The 17,721-nt window shown below is 36.1% G+C and overlaps 1 protein-coding gene across 4 annotated transcripts in view; it reads left to right on the forward strand.

Moving 5' to 3' along the window:
* The window catches only part of ORC3 (origin recognition complex subunit 3), a 61,868-nt gene that overhangs the window by 34,547 nt on the left and 9,600 nt on the right, over window positions 1-17,721 (forward strand). For all 4 annotated transcript variants that reach the window (XM_047858203.1, XM_047858201.1, XM_047858204.1 and 1 more), the window contains 3 exons: window positions 2,044-2,160; window positions 3,285-3,364; window positions 15,366-15,499. In XM_047858203.1, the coding sequence (XP_047714159.1) occupies window positions 2,044-2,160; window positions 3,285-3,364; window positions 15,366-15,499 (331 nt within the window). The remainder of the gene's footprint in view (window positions 1-2,043; window positions 2,161-3,284; window positions 3,365-15,365; window positions 15,500-17,721) is intronic.

Here is a 17,721-nt window from a genome sequence, read left to right on the forward strand (position 1 = left end):
TTTAGAGAATAGTATCATGCAGAAAGTTAATCATTTGGATGTTTTCTGCTGCAGCTGATGAGAACACAGATATAAATAACAATGGCATCTTATGTAGAGAGTAGTTCCAGAGTCAATACATAAGGCAAAAGTGTGGGATGGTCAAAATAACTTAACTCTTGAAAATCCCTTAGAAGGGTATAGCAGATTTCTCATGAAGTCCAGCATAGCTAGTTTTACTTCCAGTGTTGGAACCAGAACTCCATTTCCTCAGTTGGGCATTGGATGAAATAGTATGCTGTGTTATGTGAACAAAACAAAACATGTTTTAAATGCTAGAATTCCACTGGGAACAGGGATGTAATCACACAGAGGTAGGAAGGGACTGAGATCATCTGGGAGAAGAGCATGTGCATAATCCTCCTTCCACCCCTACCCAAGGCATAGTCCCTCGAGTGTGCAACATTGCCCACAAGGTGTAAAGTATTTCAGTTTCCTCCCCCTCTGAGTAAATTCAGTTCTGCATCACCCATTATTTGTACATGCACAAAAGCATGTACTCCACTAAGCAAAAGGAATAGGTAGTGCAAGAAGCATGAAGTATGGTTATTAATCAGTAATAGATTCCTTTCCCTCCAGAATACTTTTCTTTGTTTAAAAGCTCTTCAGGCATACATTAAGGCAAATAATTAGTGGCTTTATGCACTTTCCATGTTACAGCATATAGTAAAATTAGAGCTGAATGTACTCTCCCAGTGGTGGTTAAAGTACCCTTTGTTAGGATAGGAGACCTAGATTTTTTAAATTACCAACTAACTCAAATACTGGGAGGAAAAACATTTTGATTCTGAAAGCTTTTTCATTTGCCCTGTGCTTTCAGGTAATAATCTATAGATTGCTGATGAAGGAATTGATTTCTAAGTGCATTAGAGTTTAGGAAAATATATCAGATTTGTTGCTTTTTATAGGTTAGGTTTGCTTGAATTTATTCGTATCTGAGGTGTTATTTTCTGCAGGCTTGACTGCTAAAAATAATGGGTATCTGCAAGATATTACTGGTGGAAAAAAACCCCAGCCCGGCAGTTAAAGTCCTTTTTTGACTTACAGAGAAGAAAAAAATGTGAAGACCATGCCATAGATCATAATCCTTTTAAGACAATGTTACAGGATGAAGCAGTTATAAAAGTATTTGAGGTCTGAAAAATACTTGGATGTTGATAGAATGTAGTGTGTTAAAATCATTTCTAAACTGTTTCAGAAGGTTCTAGAAAACATAATACCCCTCCCATTCCCCCCCGCAAAAAAGCCCTTTTGAAACTGATTTGTGGGATTAGTCATCCCACAAGTTTCTTAAGACACTATCTCCCATAGTATACTTGTTGGAGTCTAAATTCTAAAGCTTGATGGCTTTAGATTTCTCTTTTCATTTTTTTTTAAATTAGTAAAGTGAATAAAACCAGTGTTAGAAATTCTCAACAAAAAGCAGGCATTTATCAGAATCACCCGTGGTGTTTCTTCTATAGTCTTTCTTTGAAACACAGTTCTAATTGTACTTTAAGAGAAGCATAGGCCTTAAGTGTAACCTCAGCAACTGTTAATGATGTTGGTATTGGGCTCCGTAATGATCTTCTCACCCTTCTGATGCCAGCAAGGTAGAGGGTGGTAGGCCTACCTCGCTGTGGCACATACTGGGTCTCTGACACAAGCAGGCATCCAGCAGGGTGCTTTTTTGCACACTTGTGGGGAGCCAAGTTATAATGGCAGTGCTATAGATAGAAGGAAACTACAGGACTAATTTTGGTGTGTGTAAAATATCACCAGACCTGATACTAAATCAGAAATACCCAGCCTTTATCCTAGATTTTGTGTGCGTTACTAATTCTCAAAATTAAGGAAATTAATTTGTAATTCTGCATCTTTTCTCATCAGTTTTCCAGGAATTTTATATATATATACATATATATATACATATATATATATACATATATATATATTCGTGAGGTAGATTTTATTATTCTTTTAATTACTGACTTACATATTTGTAATGTATTCTGTGATTTTTAGGAGGAAATACAATCATTACTAGAAAACTTACATGTTTACCATACAAATTACTTCCTGGTTTTGAGATGTCTTCATCAGTTCACCTCTTCTCTTCCCAAGTACCCATTGGGTCGACAGGTAACCAGAACTTCTTCATTTGGAATGTCTACAGTAGGAATATCAGTAGTTTCTTGCTTTGATTTCAGCAGCATTCAGGCATCAGAATTTGAAATGGATCCAAATCAGGCACTGAGTGCACAATCTAAATCCATTCCAGCTGTACACATTACTGGTAATTGAAGCAGTATATTTTGTTCTGATGGCCACGGCTAGAAACAACCACATGAATCCCAGTGGTGTTGCTTCCCCCCTCCTCCCCCGCCCCCCAGTGTATTTGTCCTAAGGCATTTTAACCTTTTTCTTTCACACTTCTTTGTCATATATACTGAGAGAGTTGATCCCCCCACTTTATCAAAATAGCAAAAAGAATCTGTTTGAGAATGCTTAATGGTTAACCTTGCATTCCACCAAGAACTAAAAGGGAAACAGCATTTCTGCCCTTGCAAAATTATGCCCCACTGGCCTTTGTGTTATACTCTAAACCTGTGAACCAGCTAGAGAGTGGATGTTAGTGGAATAATTCTGTATTCCTAAATATTTGCATCCTGCCTCAAAGGGGAACCGGGGTACCGGTTAGAGAACAGGGGTACCGCGTGGGTCAGTGGGTTAAGCGTCCCACTCTTGATTTCGGCTCAGGTCATGATCCCAGAGTTGTGGGATCGAGCCCCGTGTTGGGGTGTTGGGGTCCAGGCTGAGTGTAGAGCCTGCTTGGAATTCTCTCCCCCCCGCCGCTCCTCTCCCCCATGTTCATGTTCTCTCTCTCTCTCTCTCTAATAAGTAAATAAATAAAGGTTTAGAGAACAAATCTAAATACATAGGAATGATTTGTTTATGAAAGGATTTCTGCCATTAAGCTTTCTTTTTAATAATCACATATTGCTTTTATTTTATTATTTTCTTATTGCAGTGTGATCAGTATTATCAGCCAGTCCCAATGTAGTCTCATGTTGCTTTTATGTAAATGGTATTCTTATATAGCCTGACCTATGTGATGTGTGCCCAGTCTGTTGTCCTCTAAAGAAAATGATTGTTTTTAATAATATTTATTTTTTTGTCTTGACCATTTATGATTTTGTCAAATGAGCAGTGTGTAATTTAGTACATCACTTTTGGTTCCTTACAAGTGTGCTTTTTACTTACAGATCAGAGAGCTGTACTGCACTTGTTTAGAAAAGAACATATGGGATTCAGAGGAGTATGCATCAGCTTTGCAGCTGCTGAGGTAGTTTTGTTTTTTTTTCTGTTTTGTCTGATGTAAGCCTGTCAATAAATAACCCTTTCCTCCAGAATGTTGCCTGCCAAGGGGTTTTTAAGTAGCCATGCTGTGTCTAATATTTGTAAATACCTTGAACTTGTTTGTGGTTTGTGGTGGTTTTAATGTAGCAACCATCCATTTCTTTGCTGGTTTTACCTTGTTTTTGAACTTGATTTTTTTTTTTTTTTCTAGAGAGAGATTGTGAGTGGGGGAGAGGGGCAGAGGGAGAGAGAGAATCTCGAATAGGCTCAATGCTCAGCCTGAAGCCTGACACGGGTTTCGATCCCACAACCCTGGGATCATGCCTGAGCTGAAATCAAGAGTCAGTACTTCAACTGACAGAACTACCCAGGTGTCCCGAACTTGTGCTTTTTAAAGTAAAATGAGCATTTAGTCAAATATTGACACTACCTGAAGAGGGCTTAGGTATGGATAATTTTAATCTTGCCAGCTTGATGGCATGGCAGGGAAAGTAATCATGGAAAGTGATCTCACCATGGCCCCAACCAGGATGGGTGGAGTTGCAGCATCACTTGGTGAAATGTGTCCTGTGAAAGAGGTCACTGCTGAACTTGAGGACCAGCGATGAGGAGGCAGTGGCCTTGATGCCTTATCCCCATCTGAGCTGGCCCTGCTCTCGTTAGCACGGGAGATCATAAATTTATCTAATATTATATAAATAAGACATCTTGGTGTTGTCACATATCAGAGATCACTTAACCACCCTGACAGATTTACCTTTTAAAGTTATAATCATTTGTTTTTCTTGGCTTCACTCATACATACGTTGACTTTTTAGTCTTCCATAAAAATAATGACCACTTGGAAAATGAGGAAAGGAAAATCAAGTGTGAGTTAAGTTTCTGCACGCACACTTATAATTTTCCTCAGTGAATATAAATGCTTATATGAAAATATCATAAAGAAGTCTGAGAATTGAATATTTATTAAGTCTTGGCTTCCTCTGGGCCCACAAGAAAAGAACAGATGGGCACAGTAGGAGGAAAATTCACATTGAAAGCACTTTAGGTCCAGAGACTTAATAATACAAATGTCAGTGATCTAGCAGGTGCAGCTTAAGATAGGAAACTAATTTTATGCTATCTGGAAAAATAACTCCCCATGGAAACTAGATTGCCACTGAAAAGCTCTGTTTTATTTCAGTTTTTTAAATGCCAGTAAGAGATTTCTGTGTACTTCTATATGTCAACAGAGACTTCATTTGCTTTCTATTCAAGTCAACATTCCTGCCTCAACACCTAGTTGATTCTTGCTGAGTTTCCTCTTTAATTTTTGTGATTAGTGATTGTCTTCCTTTTCCAGTTGAATAGTCTTAAATTCATAGATTCCTTTGTCAGAGAGGGGCTTGCTTTTTTCTTTCTACATCTTTTTGGCATCGGTAATCTTGAGGTACAAGTCAAGGGTCAAGAATGCCAATTCCAAACTAGGTTAAGGAAACATGAGCAATAATAGTAATGGTGACAGTCGTAACCCTGTTTATAAAAGCTTGCAGTGTGTCAGGCATTGTGTTAGGTAGGCACTTTCAGTAAACTTTCCTGTCTAATACACAAGTACACCTTTGTGGCAGATACTATTATCCACACTTTACAACTCAGAATACTGAAGCATATATAGGAATTAGAATTTGCCTGAAATCTCTTAGCTGTTGATGGAACCAGAATTCTAATCCAGATCTGGTTTTACAGCTGTTGTACCTTCCACTATTCTTGCTAAGATCTAAAGTATGGGCTTGGGGATATGAGTAAAGCAGAAGCAATAAATAGAAAGTGAAGTTTCAGTCATTTTGCTAAACTGAGGTCAGACACATAGGAATATAAAAAGCATTAAGGATAAAATATGTCAGGTACAGCAAAGACAGGTTAGAGTCTGGGCACTACCAAGAATCTGGGAATGTCCAGAATGGATTTCTTTTCCTTTTGTGCAGATTAGATGTGGAAAAGAAGTCAAGGACACTTGTCAGTTTAGGCATTCTAAGTAGGAATCATCTGAATTTAGGAAACCAGATATTCCCATCACCTGTCTTCAAACAATTCACATCATGAGAGAAAATAAGATTAAAATGATCACTGAATGTCACTTGGGAAAAAAAACTGAGGTACTGTAGAAACATAGTCTAGAAACATTTCTAGTTTGACTTTTTTTAAGTTCCTTAAAGGCAGTATTTCTCTTGAAAAATCCCTTTTATATGGAAACTGACATGTTTAAATAATCATAAATCAACTTGATGAAATATTTTGTGATCATTGAAAAGTATTTAATTCCTGATATTTGTATGGAACCACAAAAGAATAGCTAAAATAATCTTGAGAAAGAACACAGGTGGGAGGCATCATTCTTCTTGATTTCAAGCTATATTACAAAGCTAAAATCAGTAATCAAAACAGTATGGTGTTGACATAAAAAAAGACACATAGATGAATGAAACAGAATAGAGAGCCCAGACATAAATTCTTACATATATAGACAATTTATGACAGAGGAGGCAAGAACAGATAATAGAGAAAGGACAGTCTCTTTAATAAATGGTGCTGGGAAAACTGGACCACTTTCTTAACACCAGTCACAAAAATCAACTCAAAATGGATTAAAGATTTGAAAATAGACTTGAAACCACAAAAGTAGAAGAAAACATAAGTGAACCTCCTTGACATTGGTCTTGGCAATGATATTTTGGCTTTGATACCAAAAGCAAAAATAAACAGGTGGGACTACATCAAGCCAAAAAGCTTCTAAACAGTAAAGGAGAAACCATCAATAAAATGAAAAGGCAACCTATTAAATGGGAGAAAATATTAGGAAATCATACATCTGATAAGGGTTTAATATCCAAAATATATAAATAATTCCTACAACTCAATAGAAAAAACAAACAATTGATTAAAAAATGGGCAGAGGAGCTAAACAGACATTTTCCCAAAGAAGACATACAGATGGCCAATAAGTGCATGAAAAGATGCTTAACATGACTAGTCATCAGAGAAATGCAAATCAAAACCTTAATGAGATATGTCCTCACACCTGTTAGGAGGCTGTTATCAAAAAGTCAAGAAATAACAAGTGGTGGTGAGGAATACTTGTGCCCTATTGGTGGAGATATAAATTGGTGCAGTCGTTATGGAAAACACTGTGGAGATTCTTCAAAAAATTAAAAATAGAACTACCATTTGACCTGGCAATTCAATTTCTGGGTGTTTATCTGAAGGAAATGAAAATGCCAACTCAAGATACCAGTGTTCCCATGTTTATTGCAGCTATTCACAATAGACAAGACATGGAAACAAGCCAAGTGCCCATCAATCAAAGAATGGATAAAGAAAAATGCACATATACACACACAGTGGAATATTATTCAGCCATAAGAATTAGGAAGTCCCTCTATAACACTGAACTCAGATACCGAGAACAGATTGGTAGTTGCCAGTGGTGGGGGGGTGGGCAAAATGACTGAAGGTGGTCAAAGAGTACAAATTCCAGTTATAAAATAAAGAAGCCCTGGGGATGTAATTTATAGTATGGTGATATGTAGTATTGCATATTTGAAAGTTTCCTGATAGAGTAGATCTTAAAAGTTCTCATCACAAGAAAGAAAATTTATAATTATGTGCAGTGGTGTATGTTAACTAGACTTCTTACAGTGATCATTTCACAGTATATACACATACCAAATCATGTACACGTGAAACTAATATGTCATTTGCTAATTATCTCAGTTTTAAAGTGTATTTACGTGGTATTTGTAATGTTGAAAATATCATATATTCATGAGTGGAAAAAGACTTACAGAATTGTATGTCACAGTTATTTTTAAAATGTATGCAGCAGACATTGATGTACACGTGGGGAGCATGCAGTTATGCCTTTATAAAAGGCCATAATTTGACATGAGTGCAGTGGTTCTGCATGTCTTCCATAGCCTTTCTTCTTTCAGTCAACTCTTGGAGCATGAAGACCACATCCCTATGCAGGATATGAGGTGGTTAATTTTTTACCAAGCATGTATTATTATATAATGATATATTTAACTTAAGACACCATTTGGGAACCAGAAGTAGTAAAAATGGTGCTAACCCAGCAGTGAGCTACGTGAGTACACTGGGCTTCTTGTGGTCAGCTCTGAAAGACCTTAAGAGGAAAAATTTACCTTTCTATTAGAATTTCTAAACAGCCATCTATCTAGAAGTCAAACACTTGACCAAGCATTTTTCAGACTTTTGAAATTCAAAAAACCTTGCTTCAATAGTAAGGTTTTAAGGGTATTGATAAAATACCCTTAGAGTTTTAACTTACAGGAACATGATGGATCAGCTAGACCTGTAAAGTACTGTGATTTCACATCAGTAGCCATGGAGTGCTATGCAATGATTCTTGGATTGAGAGTAATGAGAAATGTGTCTGTCTTCTTAGGGGAATTTATTCTGCCCCTTGCCCCATCAATTGAGAATTACTTATCTAGGATTATCTCATTTTCTTCCAAATAAGGAAACCAAAGCTGGAAACACTGAGTGACTTTTATGAAGTTGACACAGCTGGAATTTAAATTTGAATCTTCAAAGTTAAGTCTGTTTTTCAGCCCTATTCCAATTATTTGGGAGGTAGTATAAAAGGTAATTTCTGTGGGTTTGTGGCCAGCAGTCCATGTTCAGAGCACACCTCAAATGTTAAAACGAACCAGCCAAACAAGCTTCTGTGGCCTCAAAACCCCCTTTCCATCCTGACAATGGCATCTTGGCGCAGAGTATAGACATATAAATGAAAGAACCACAGTGTCTGGTCTGCTTATCCGAAGTATAACCTTATGAGTTTGCTGGACAAACAGATTTATAAATTGAAGTTGATTGATAGCTAAAGGAGTTTAGGCTGAAAGAAATTATTCTAATGTCTGAGTAAGGCTTTTGAGTTAAACAGTAATATATTAATAGGTCAGCTCAGCTTTCACTGAGTTAAAAAAAACATGACCCAAGTAATAATATTAACATTTGATCACTTTAGGTTAGTTGAAAGAGACTAGAGATTTGGAATGTAAATAATACATTGTTTCCTGAATTTGCAGATCAACTTTAGATGAGATTTAAAGATCTAGTTAATGAAAAATAGCACAGCTCCACAGTCCATGTGATGCTTCCTAAATAGCATAATTTAGCTTTTGATGATCTAGATTTGTCTGTGCAGAAGGTATATGAGACTGTACAGTTAAAATGTAGTTTCTTTCTTAGAACAAGGATTGCCAGTCCTGAATCTGCATCATGCCAGGTCCTCCGTAGTCATCTGTACACTTGTGGTGAAATCAAAGAGCTGAATTGTTGAAGCTCATTCAATAGCAAAAGATGTTGATAGTTGCTGTTTTAAAGTAATGATTTTCAGGCTTTAGTGTACATAACAATCAGCTGAGGTGTATTAAACATGTATACTTTTGCCCTCTCCCCAATGATTCTGAATCTTTAGAACTGGGGTGTGGTGGACAGAAGGAATCTGCATTTAATAAACACTCCACCGCATTTGGACAGATGGGCCAAGGGACCACACTTTGAGAAATACTGTTCTAGAAAATAAAGGGAAGTAAGAAGAAGGTACAAAATTTTGAGGAAAAAAATGAAGCCATTGAAAGAAAAGAAAAGGCTTTATTGGTGGAGAAGCTGGATGGCTTGAGGCAGTCAATCTCAGATTGGTTCCAAAACTGGGACAAGATATTCTACTGCTAATAGTGAATAGTGTTTGTTTGTTTGTTTGTTTGTTTGTTTGTTTTTTCATCTCAGTGGACAGAAAAGATCTGAATTTGTATTTCATTTTTTCTTCACCAAACTTTTAGTGCCTGCTATTTTTTGTTAGAAAACGAGCTGGTAGCTAAGAAATGTTAAAACTGTTAAACATTCAGAAATAGCTAATCTTAGTTTGACAACTGTTTTTCTTTTGAAAAAGAAGTATAAATTTATAAAATATAGATGATATATAAAAATGTTGAAGTATATAATACATCTTTAAAATATATATATATTTTAGTTTACTCAAGTTGTTTCTAACTATATGATATAATTTAATTTACCCATTTTGACACAGAAAAGAGCATGGTGTTCCACAAAAGGCACTGTAACTTCCAAGTGCTCCCCTACATGAACCAATTTGTAAATAAAGAAACTATTGTTTACTAAGACCTGAGGTCATGAAACTGTCAGTGCAGGGCCATTGCCTTGTTCATCCTTTCAAAAAATGTTGGTTTTTTTTTTTTTTTTTTTGATGCTTGATATGTGGAGCCACCGATCTGATTACAAAGATAACCCTAGTTCTTATCTACACTGAATTTTGGCTAAGTGAGAGATGAAGGTGGACAGGTAGGCAATTACAATACAGGGGAATAAGTCTGTGATGTATGACAGGTGAGGAGGTCTAGAGTGCTAACCTCCATTGAGCAGATCGAGCAGTTTCACAAAGGAAGTGGCATCTAACATAAAATATCAAGGTATGGGAAGAATTATGCATATTTTTGGTTTCTGTTTCACTTGTTACCATATATGATTGCTTTGTTGTGTTGTCTTTGAAGTAGATAATCTCTGTGAATATAGTTTTTTGTAAGCTTTTTTATTTTCTTCTAGTTTTCATTGACATATATGCAGGTTTGAATTTTTGAGTATTTTTAAAAGCTAATTTATGATAATGTCTGTTTAAAACTTGAGAACTCATTATTTAGAGGATTTTTGCATTAGCCATGGATTGACCAGTTTCTCCTTATAGCCTGTTCTCAATCAGACCTTTATATAATCAGTACTTAGCCAGGAATTACTGGCTTTCTGCATGATGAAGCAGAACACTACATTGCCCTGCAGGATGGTTGTTTTTAATGATTGCCAAATGATTCTCTTTCTGTCTTAGTTAAGGAAACATTTCTTTTATAACAACCTATAAAGCTTTTAACACATTAAGTATCATAAGCCTTAAGTTGGTTAAAGATAATTAGCTCTTTTTTGGCATTAATGTGACCTATCTTAATGTGTTTTTTCCTTTCTCTTTAATCTCGTGTGGTGGCTTTCATACTTTATAATTCTGATATTTTCTTTTCAGTTTTATGCCATTTCTTTTAAAGCTGAATGCTAAATGGGATCTCCCTGAGTTCAAAAGCACTGTCTCACTGTCTCTAGTTCCTCTCCTTTCATTCTGTCTTACCTGATTTGGTTTTTGCTCTCTATTAAAACTACTTTGAAGAAGGTCATTGGTGACTTCCCTGTTCCTAAATCTAATGGTCAGTCCTACGTCTTCATTTGTGTTAATCTGTTATCAGCATCAGCACCGTACAGCACTCTTTCCTTAATGACATTCAGGATCCCGACTCTCGGGTTTCCTCCTACTTTAGTGCATGCTCCTTCTGTCTTCTTTGGTGGTTTCTCTTCTCCTTGACACCCTAACATTACAATGTGCCAGGGTTTAGTCAAAAGCCCACTTTTTTTTTTTTGACTGCCTGTTATTCCATGTACCTAATTAACATCTCCACTTAGATATCCAGTATACATTTCAAAGTTAACATGTTTAAAACTGAATGTCTGATCTTCCCTTTAACCTTAGAATCTTCGTGTAGTCAGTCTTTTTATCCTTCCCATTGTTGAAATCCAAAAACTTGGGTTCTGGCTTCAAAATATATCAAGAATCAAACCTCTTTTTGCCACCTTCCCTCACTGGTAACACCTGTCCAAGTCACTATCGTCTCTCATATGGAAAATTGTAAAACTGGTTTCCCTTGCTTCCATACATGCTCCCCCTATGGGTTTTTCTCAAAACAGCAGTCAGCACAGTCCTTTTAAAATATATCATACAATTTCATTCCTTTGCTCTAAACAATTCCATGAACTCCCCTTTTCACTCAGAATAAAAGCCACAGTCTATATAGCAACCCTCTGTGATCTAGCCCTGCATTGCCTATCTCTTATTTCATTTCCTACTACTTGATTTCTCTTTCCACTCCAGCCATCTTGACCTCTTGTTCTTCTTGAACATGCCAGACATACACTCAGTGTAGGCCCTTTGCATGCATTATTCTCTCTGCCAGGAAAAGTTCTTACAAATACTCTCTTACCTCCTTCACGTGGTTGATCAAATATCTTCTTCTCAGTGAGGCCTAATAATCATTTTGAAATTCAAACCTATCTGCTCCTCCCCAAACTTCCCCCTTAATATTTTTCTATAATAATGTCAAGTTTTAGTATGTACATAGTAATATGAGACATAGCGTTTGTTGTCTGTGCCCTACTTCCTCACCCCCCACCCATTAGAATACAAGTTTCATGAATACAGGGGTTTTTGTTTCACTGAGATGTATCCCAAAAGCCCAGAACAGTGGCTGGTATGTAGTAGGCATTCCATAAGTGTTCACTGAATGAATGAATGTTTTCATGACTCACTAATTGGTTGAAACCCATTTTGAAAACTCAGTTTGAAACATGCTGGTCTAGTGGCTAGACTCAATCCTTAATTTTCTATTTGGGTGTTATTATAAAAAACTTTGAGGGATAAACTAAAATTTTCATTTTTTAGTTTTCAGTTTTGTTCAATTAGGTTTGGTTTGTCCAAAGTGGAGTCACTCTAATAATAACCTAAGTGAAAACATAACATTGCTTTTTGATATTACCATTCGTGTTCTATAACTTTGAAAGCCAGTCATCTACTGCTAACAGTTTGTACTTCTAGATTTTTTTCTAGGCACCAACAGGTATTAAATCATACTGGATAGGATGTTCTACAACTTGCATTTTTTTGGTTTTGAAATTTGGTTCATTTTTGTTGTGGTAGTTATTTGTTTTGTACCTAATATCCTACCGTGGACACTGGGTCTTGAAATGTGGTGCAGCATGGTTGGTAAGAGTATGGATGCCAAGCCAGACTTGGTTCTAATCCAGTCAAATTACCAAATTGGCAATTGCCAGTTACCAGACTCTAGACAGGTTACTTAAGTTTTCTGTGTCTCTGTTCCTCATCTCTTAATGTGGCAATAATAATTACTACATCATATAGTGTAGTAGAGATCAAATTCTGCCAAATACACATGTGCATATATGTTAACTGTCATCACTAGTACTATGTCATTGTTTATCACAGCTACATAATATCTCGTTTTGAAAATGTAACATTTTATTTAATCAGTCCCTTGTTTGATAAGTATTTGGGTTGTTTCTAATTCTTCACTGTTACAGTAATCACCAAGGGTAAATGTTCTCGTACATTTGTGTAATTTTCACAAAAATAAATACACATTTAATAGACTTTTGGGGTCTAAAATATAAACACTTTGTCCAACGTACACTTGTGCCAACAGTGTATCAGTATTTGTTTTCCCACACTCATGCTGATGCTGGATATTATTAGGCTTAAATATCATTATTTTCTTCTAGTATTTTATAATTGATGGACTAGTTCTTTCTCCTATCCCCATGCCATACTCACATCTTTATTCTGTCTGAAATAATATTGAGGTAATGATCTATTATTCTCAAACTATTTCCATCTCTTCCCCAGTAATTAGAAGTACTACCTTGTATTATGTACCAAACTCCTATATATTCCTTGATCTCTTTGTAGACTTATTCTCATTATTGACCTGTCCATTCCTATAAAGTGCCATCTGATTTTAATCACTGTAGCTTATACTTTTTAATATATTAATAGCCCCACTGTACACAGTCAAGTATATACACATTATTCCTCTTTTTAAGGAACAGTTATTTTTCCATATAAATTTTAGGATAATTTTATTGGGGTTTAAACAAATACTCACTGGACTTTTGTTTCAAAAAGTGTTAAAAGTATAGACTTATTTGGAATGAATTTGTATCTCTAAAACTTTAAAATGTCTATTCACTTATTCAGGGTTTTCTTTTTTGATATGTCTTACATATTTGCTATAAAGTATATTGCTTTGTTTCCTATAGTTTTTGTTGCCATTTTGAATATGTTCTTTTTTTCCATTACATAGTTTAATATAAGATGGATTACATGTACATGTAAGGTGTCAACACAGGTGTATGTGTATACATGTCTTACATCCACACATCCTTCATACTCTTTAATACTTATGCAGTTCTTTTAGATTTTCCAATCTTATAGTCACATCATATGCAAATAATAAATTTCATCTTCCTTTGTAATGTTTGCACCACTTCTTTTTTCTTTCCTTTTTTTTTTTTTTTGCACCACTTCTTTTTTCTTAATTTGTTGTAGCGACTGGACTGTAGAATGATATTAAATAATAGTGATGATAGCAGGCATATGTTGATTCTGTGTATATATAATTTAATTGAAAAAATTTAATGATTTTATAGGGTTGGTCACATTATTAGCTCTACTTCAAGACTTGTTTTATATTAAACTGGAGAGTACTTGGGAAAGTGTAAGATCTTTTGCTCTTCTGGAAACAAGAACATTACCTTTGGCTAATAAGAAAAAGAGTGATAACTCTCTGAAATCCTGGACGTTTACATCTGAAGTGAAGGATCTATCCCCTCCAACAAATGTCATGTTAAAAGTTATGACTAATAAAGTTTGATTTCAAAATTATATGACATAATGACATTTTTTCCCCTTATATCCTGAAAGTCAATAATAGGCGGGGCTTTGTCTCTCTCAATACTCAGTTTTGTAAGCTGCAGATAGATGCCCAGAAGGGCTGCCTGCAGCCTGGTACGCTTTTTCTCAGGGTGCTGCTGATGTGAGTTACCAGCTTCTGCCCCGCGAGCAAGCCATTGTCAGTGTTTCCTTGGACCCTGGAGATGCTGGTCGTGGCTATTTGAATAGGGCTAACATTTGTCAGGTATAACAGATTGTTCAAATGTATCTGACTTTGAGTTTAACTCTTTTAAGGTTAACTTCATCTGGGCAATAGAAAGTCAGACATTTTAAGTAATGTCAAATGTAATCGAGAATTAAATGTGTTGGTTTAATTTTCTTTGACCTCTAGCTGCCTTTCATTCACATTTTTATTATGAAAAATGTCAAACATAAGGTAGTTATCTTGCAGAATAGCCTAAATTTTGGATTTGTCTGAGTCCTTCATGATTAATACAAGAACTTTTAATCATAGTAGTCTTCAGTTTTTAGGTCCATTTGCTGAAAATAATTTTTATACTTGTGTCATGACACTTAATAATTACTAATATTGACCTAATTCCATTTCATTCTGTTACTGAATATGATCTTAATAGAGAGATCCTATAAGTAAGGGTTCTGAGAATGGGATCCTAATTTTTAGAAGATCTGTGTTCTCTCTATTTCTAACAGATTTCTTCTGTGGCCTTGAATGCATTATACAACCATTCCACCTGTGCTATATAAAACACACAGAATTGCTTACCTTTTAAAACAATTTAGTGGATTTAATGGCTGATGTTTATAAAGCCCATAGAATGTGTTAAAATATAGCTAAGATGGTAATAATTAGAGAAATGATTATGGTAGTTTTTGGTCCTTTCAAATAAGCTTTCATTTAGTTTAAGTGTTGTATCTTCAGCAGACATTTCTGTCTCAGATCTGAAGCAAAGGGACACTAACCTTAAATGCCTACCTACTGTGTGGTAAGCATTGGGCTAGAGTCTTCAGATGCATCTCCTCATTTAATTTTTAAGCCTCCATCTAACCTGTGAAATATGTGAATTCTTATTTCCATTTTATAGACCAGGAAACCCAGGGTCAGAGTGGTTTGGTAACTTGCTGTGTACTACAAACCTAGTAAGTGCTGCAATCAGGCTGTGAGCCTGGAGCTTTGTACATTTGTGAGTTGAGCTTTATTATGAGAACTTTTCTAAATACTTCTGAAATGTCACATACATTGAGGAAAATCTCTCCCCCCAAATTTGGTAGCTACTAGTGAAGAATTTATACCATCTTTTTCTGACCAGAAACATTTAATATACAGAGTGTTAAGTATATTAATTTTCCCATTACAGTATGTCTCCTGTCACTGATTATATTCTAGGATGTTGGCAAAGGATGAACTGATGACCATACTTCAGAAATGTTTCAAGGTTTTTAAGTCCTCTTCTGAAAAGCAGCTTGGGAGCACAGCAAAGAGGATAGAGGAGTTTCTGGCCCAGTTTCAGAGTCTTGATGGTGAGAATATAGCATCTTGCCAATTGTACTGGCTATGAAATTTAACTAAATAACATGGAAAACCCCATTTTCTGATGTTTGAGAGATAAAGAGATAAAGTAGTTCATGGGCAGTCAGCATACCAACCCTCAGAATATCATATCCTGACAATCACAAATAAGACAAGTGGTTCTCTTCCAGATTTGGTTTGAACAATGAAGATCATCAAATGGTCAGGAAAAAAATTCTTTCCAGATGGACAGCTTAGAGGACTTACATTTACCTTAAAAAAAAAAAGAAATCAAAAAGATTGGAGAGAGTAGCAGGGCATTATAATTAAGGACTCCTTTTAGATGTTTTTTCTTAAGCATTTCATCAAGTTCTTTTAGATTTCAAAAACACTGCATAAATCATTTGTAAGCCTGAAGAATTAATAGCTGTGAACCACTTTCACAAAAATGAGGCTCATTGGTATGCTGATTACCAAAATATGCATGAGGTTTGCTTTAATCTGATTTATAAAAGCTATAATCTTTCAGTCCTAAATGAACTGAGGCAGCCTGGCATTCCCATGTTGAAGTGTTGTAATTTCCTTGATTTTGCCTGACCGCCACACGGTCATTTATATTTGCTGAATGCTGCGATGCCTGATTGTGTATAAGTAGCCATGTTATGATGCAGCAGGACTTCTCTGTGTTTTCCAGGGGCACCATGGATTGATACTGATCGTTAACTTTTCATGGGCTCTTCTCTTGCTCTCGTTCTAGCACTAAAGTATGGTATTCTTTTGGTAAAACAAACAAAAAGAGTATGGACCCTTTATTTTCCCCGACTTAGGGAAATTTTACTTTGGGAGGTTGAGGGAATGAGGCAGCGTGGTATGGAAACTGCTTTTGCTGAGATCCCTCCATATCTGTCCACAGCTGCCATGCTAGGTCAGTGGAAGATGAAGAGAAAGTTTCCTTGGCTGGAGTGACATGAGCAGCCAGCACGAGGAAGTACAGTACTAAGAGGGTTCGCTTCAGGCTGTGTGTAGGCATTGCTCTTTTGCACTGTAGCATGAGCTGAACCATTTTTCAAATCATATTTTAAAGGACTGGAGATTAGTGTAGAAATCATTGAGTTCAGTTACAAACAGACTAAAGCCCAGGAAGAGAATGTACTTCCTCCAGATCCCACAGCTAGCTAGTGCTAGCACCCGGGCTCCAGCTCCCCTCTCATAAGCCAGCTCATTGCTTTTGTTCATTCATTCATAATTTAAATGCCCCTTAACTGTGGTTATTGGGACAGTGAGGGGACACCCTTAAGGACATAAATAAGGTAAAAGACTTAATATATATAAGTAGGTAAATTTCAATCTTTTAAAAAATTGGACTCAGTTTTTATTTTGTAAAATAAAACTTGATATTATAACAATTAACATAAGCTGGTGAAATAAATTGTGATATACTAAATAATAAAGGAATGCAGCTTTTTGAAATGGGAAGTTTGGAGATAAAGATGATTAACATTCTGAAGATAAAGAATTTTACAAGTTGAAGTAAAACCACTGTAAAGAAATATCTGTATTGTCTATTCTCAGAAGTGATACTCTGTTAATAATAAAGTAAAATTAACACCCCCCCCCCCCAACACACACACACATTAGACAAGTAGAGATATTTGACTATATGCTATCTCTGGTTCCTTAACTATGTTTTATAGTCTGGGTTTAAAATTACATTTGTAGGGTCACAGTGTCAGATCAGGTTTTCAAGGCTCTGCTACGTGCTAATGAAATGGCACAAAGAATTTATTAGATATTTAACCTTAAATTATATTTTTCTTTTTTTTTTTAAATTTTTTTTTTCAACGTTTTTTAATTTATTTTTTTGGGACAGAGAGAGACAGAGCATGAACGGGGGAGGGGCAGAGAGCGAGAGGGAGACACAGAATTGGAAACAGGCTCCAGGCTCCGAGCCATCAGCCCAGAGCCTGACGCGGGGCTCGAACTCACGGACCGCGAGATTGTGACCTGGCTGAAGTCGGACGCTTAACCGACTGTGCCACCCAGGCGCCCCAAATTATATTTTTCTTGAATGAAGAATTATCCATAGCTAAGAAGAAATTTATTCTTTTAGAACAGTGCAGATTCTGCAGCCACATCCTCTTGTCTTAGATTTAGTCCAAATAAGCCATGTGAATGTGAAATTCCTAAAACCTGCCTTACACTAGGAAGAGGGTTGTTTTAGAGCCTCATGCTC

Source organism: Prionailurus viverrinus, chromosome B2 (assembly GCF_022837055.1).
Source record: "Prionailurus viverrinus isolate Anna chromosome B2, UM_Priviv_1.0, whole genome shotgun sequence".
NCBI lineage: Eukaryota > Metazoa > Chordata > Mammalia > Carnivora > Felidae > Prionailurus > Prionailurus viverrinus.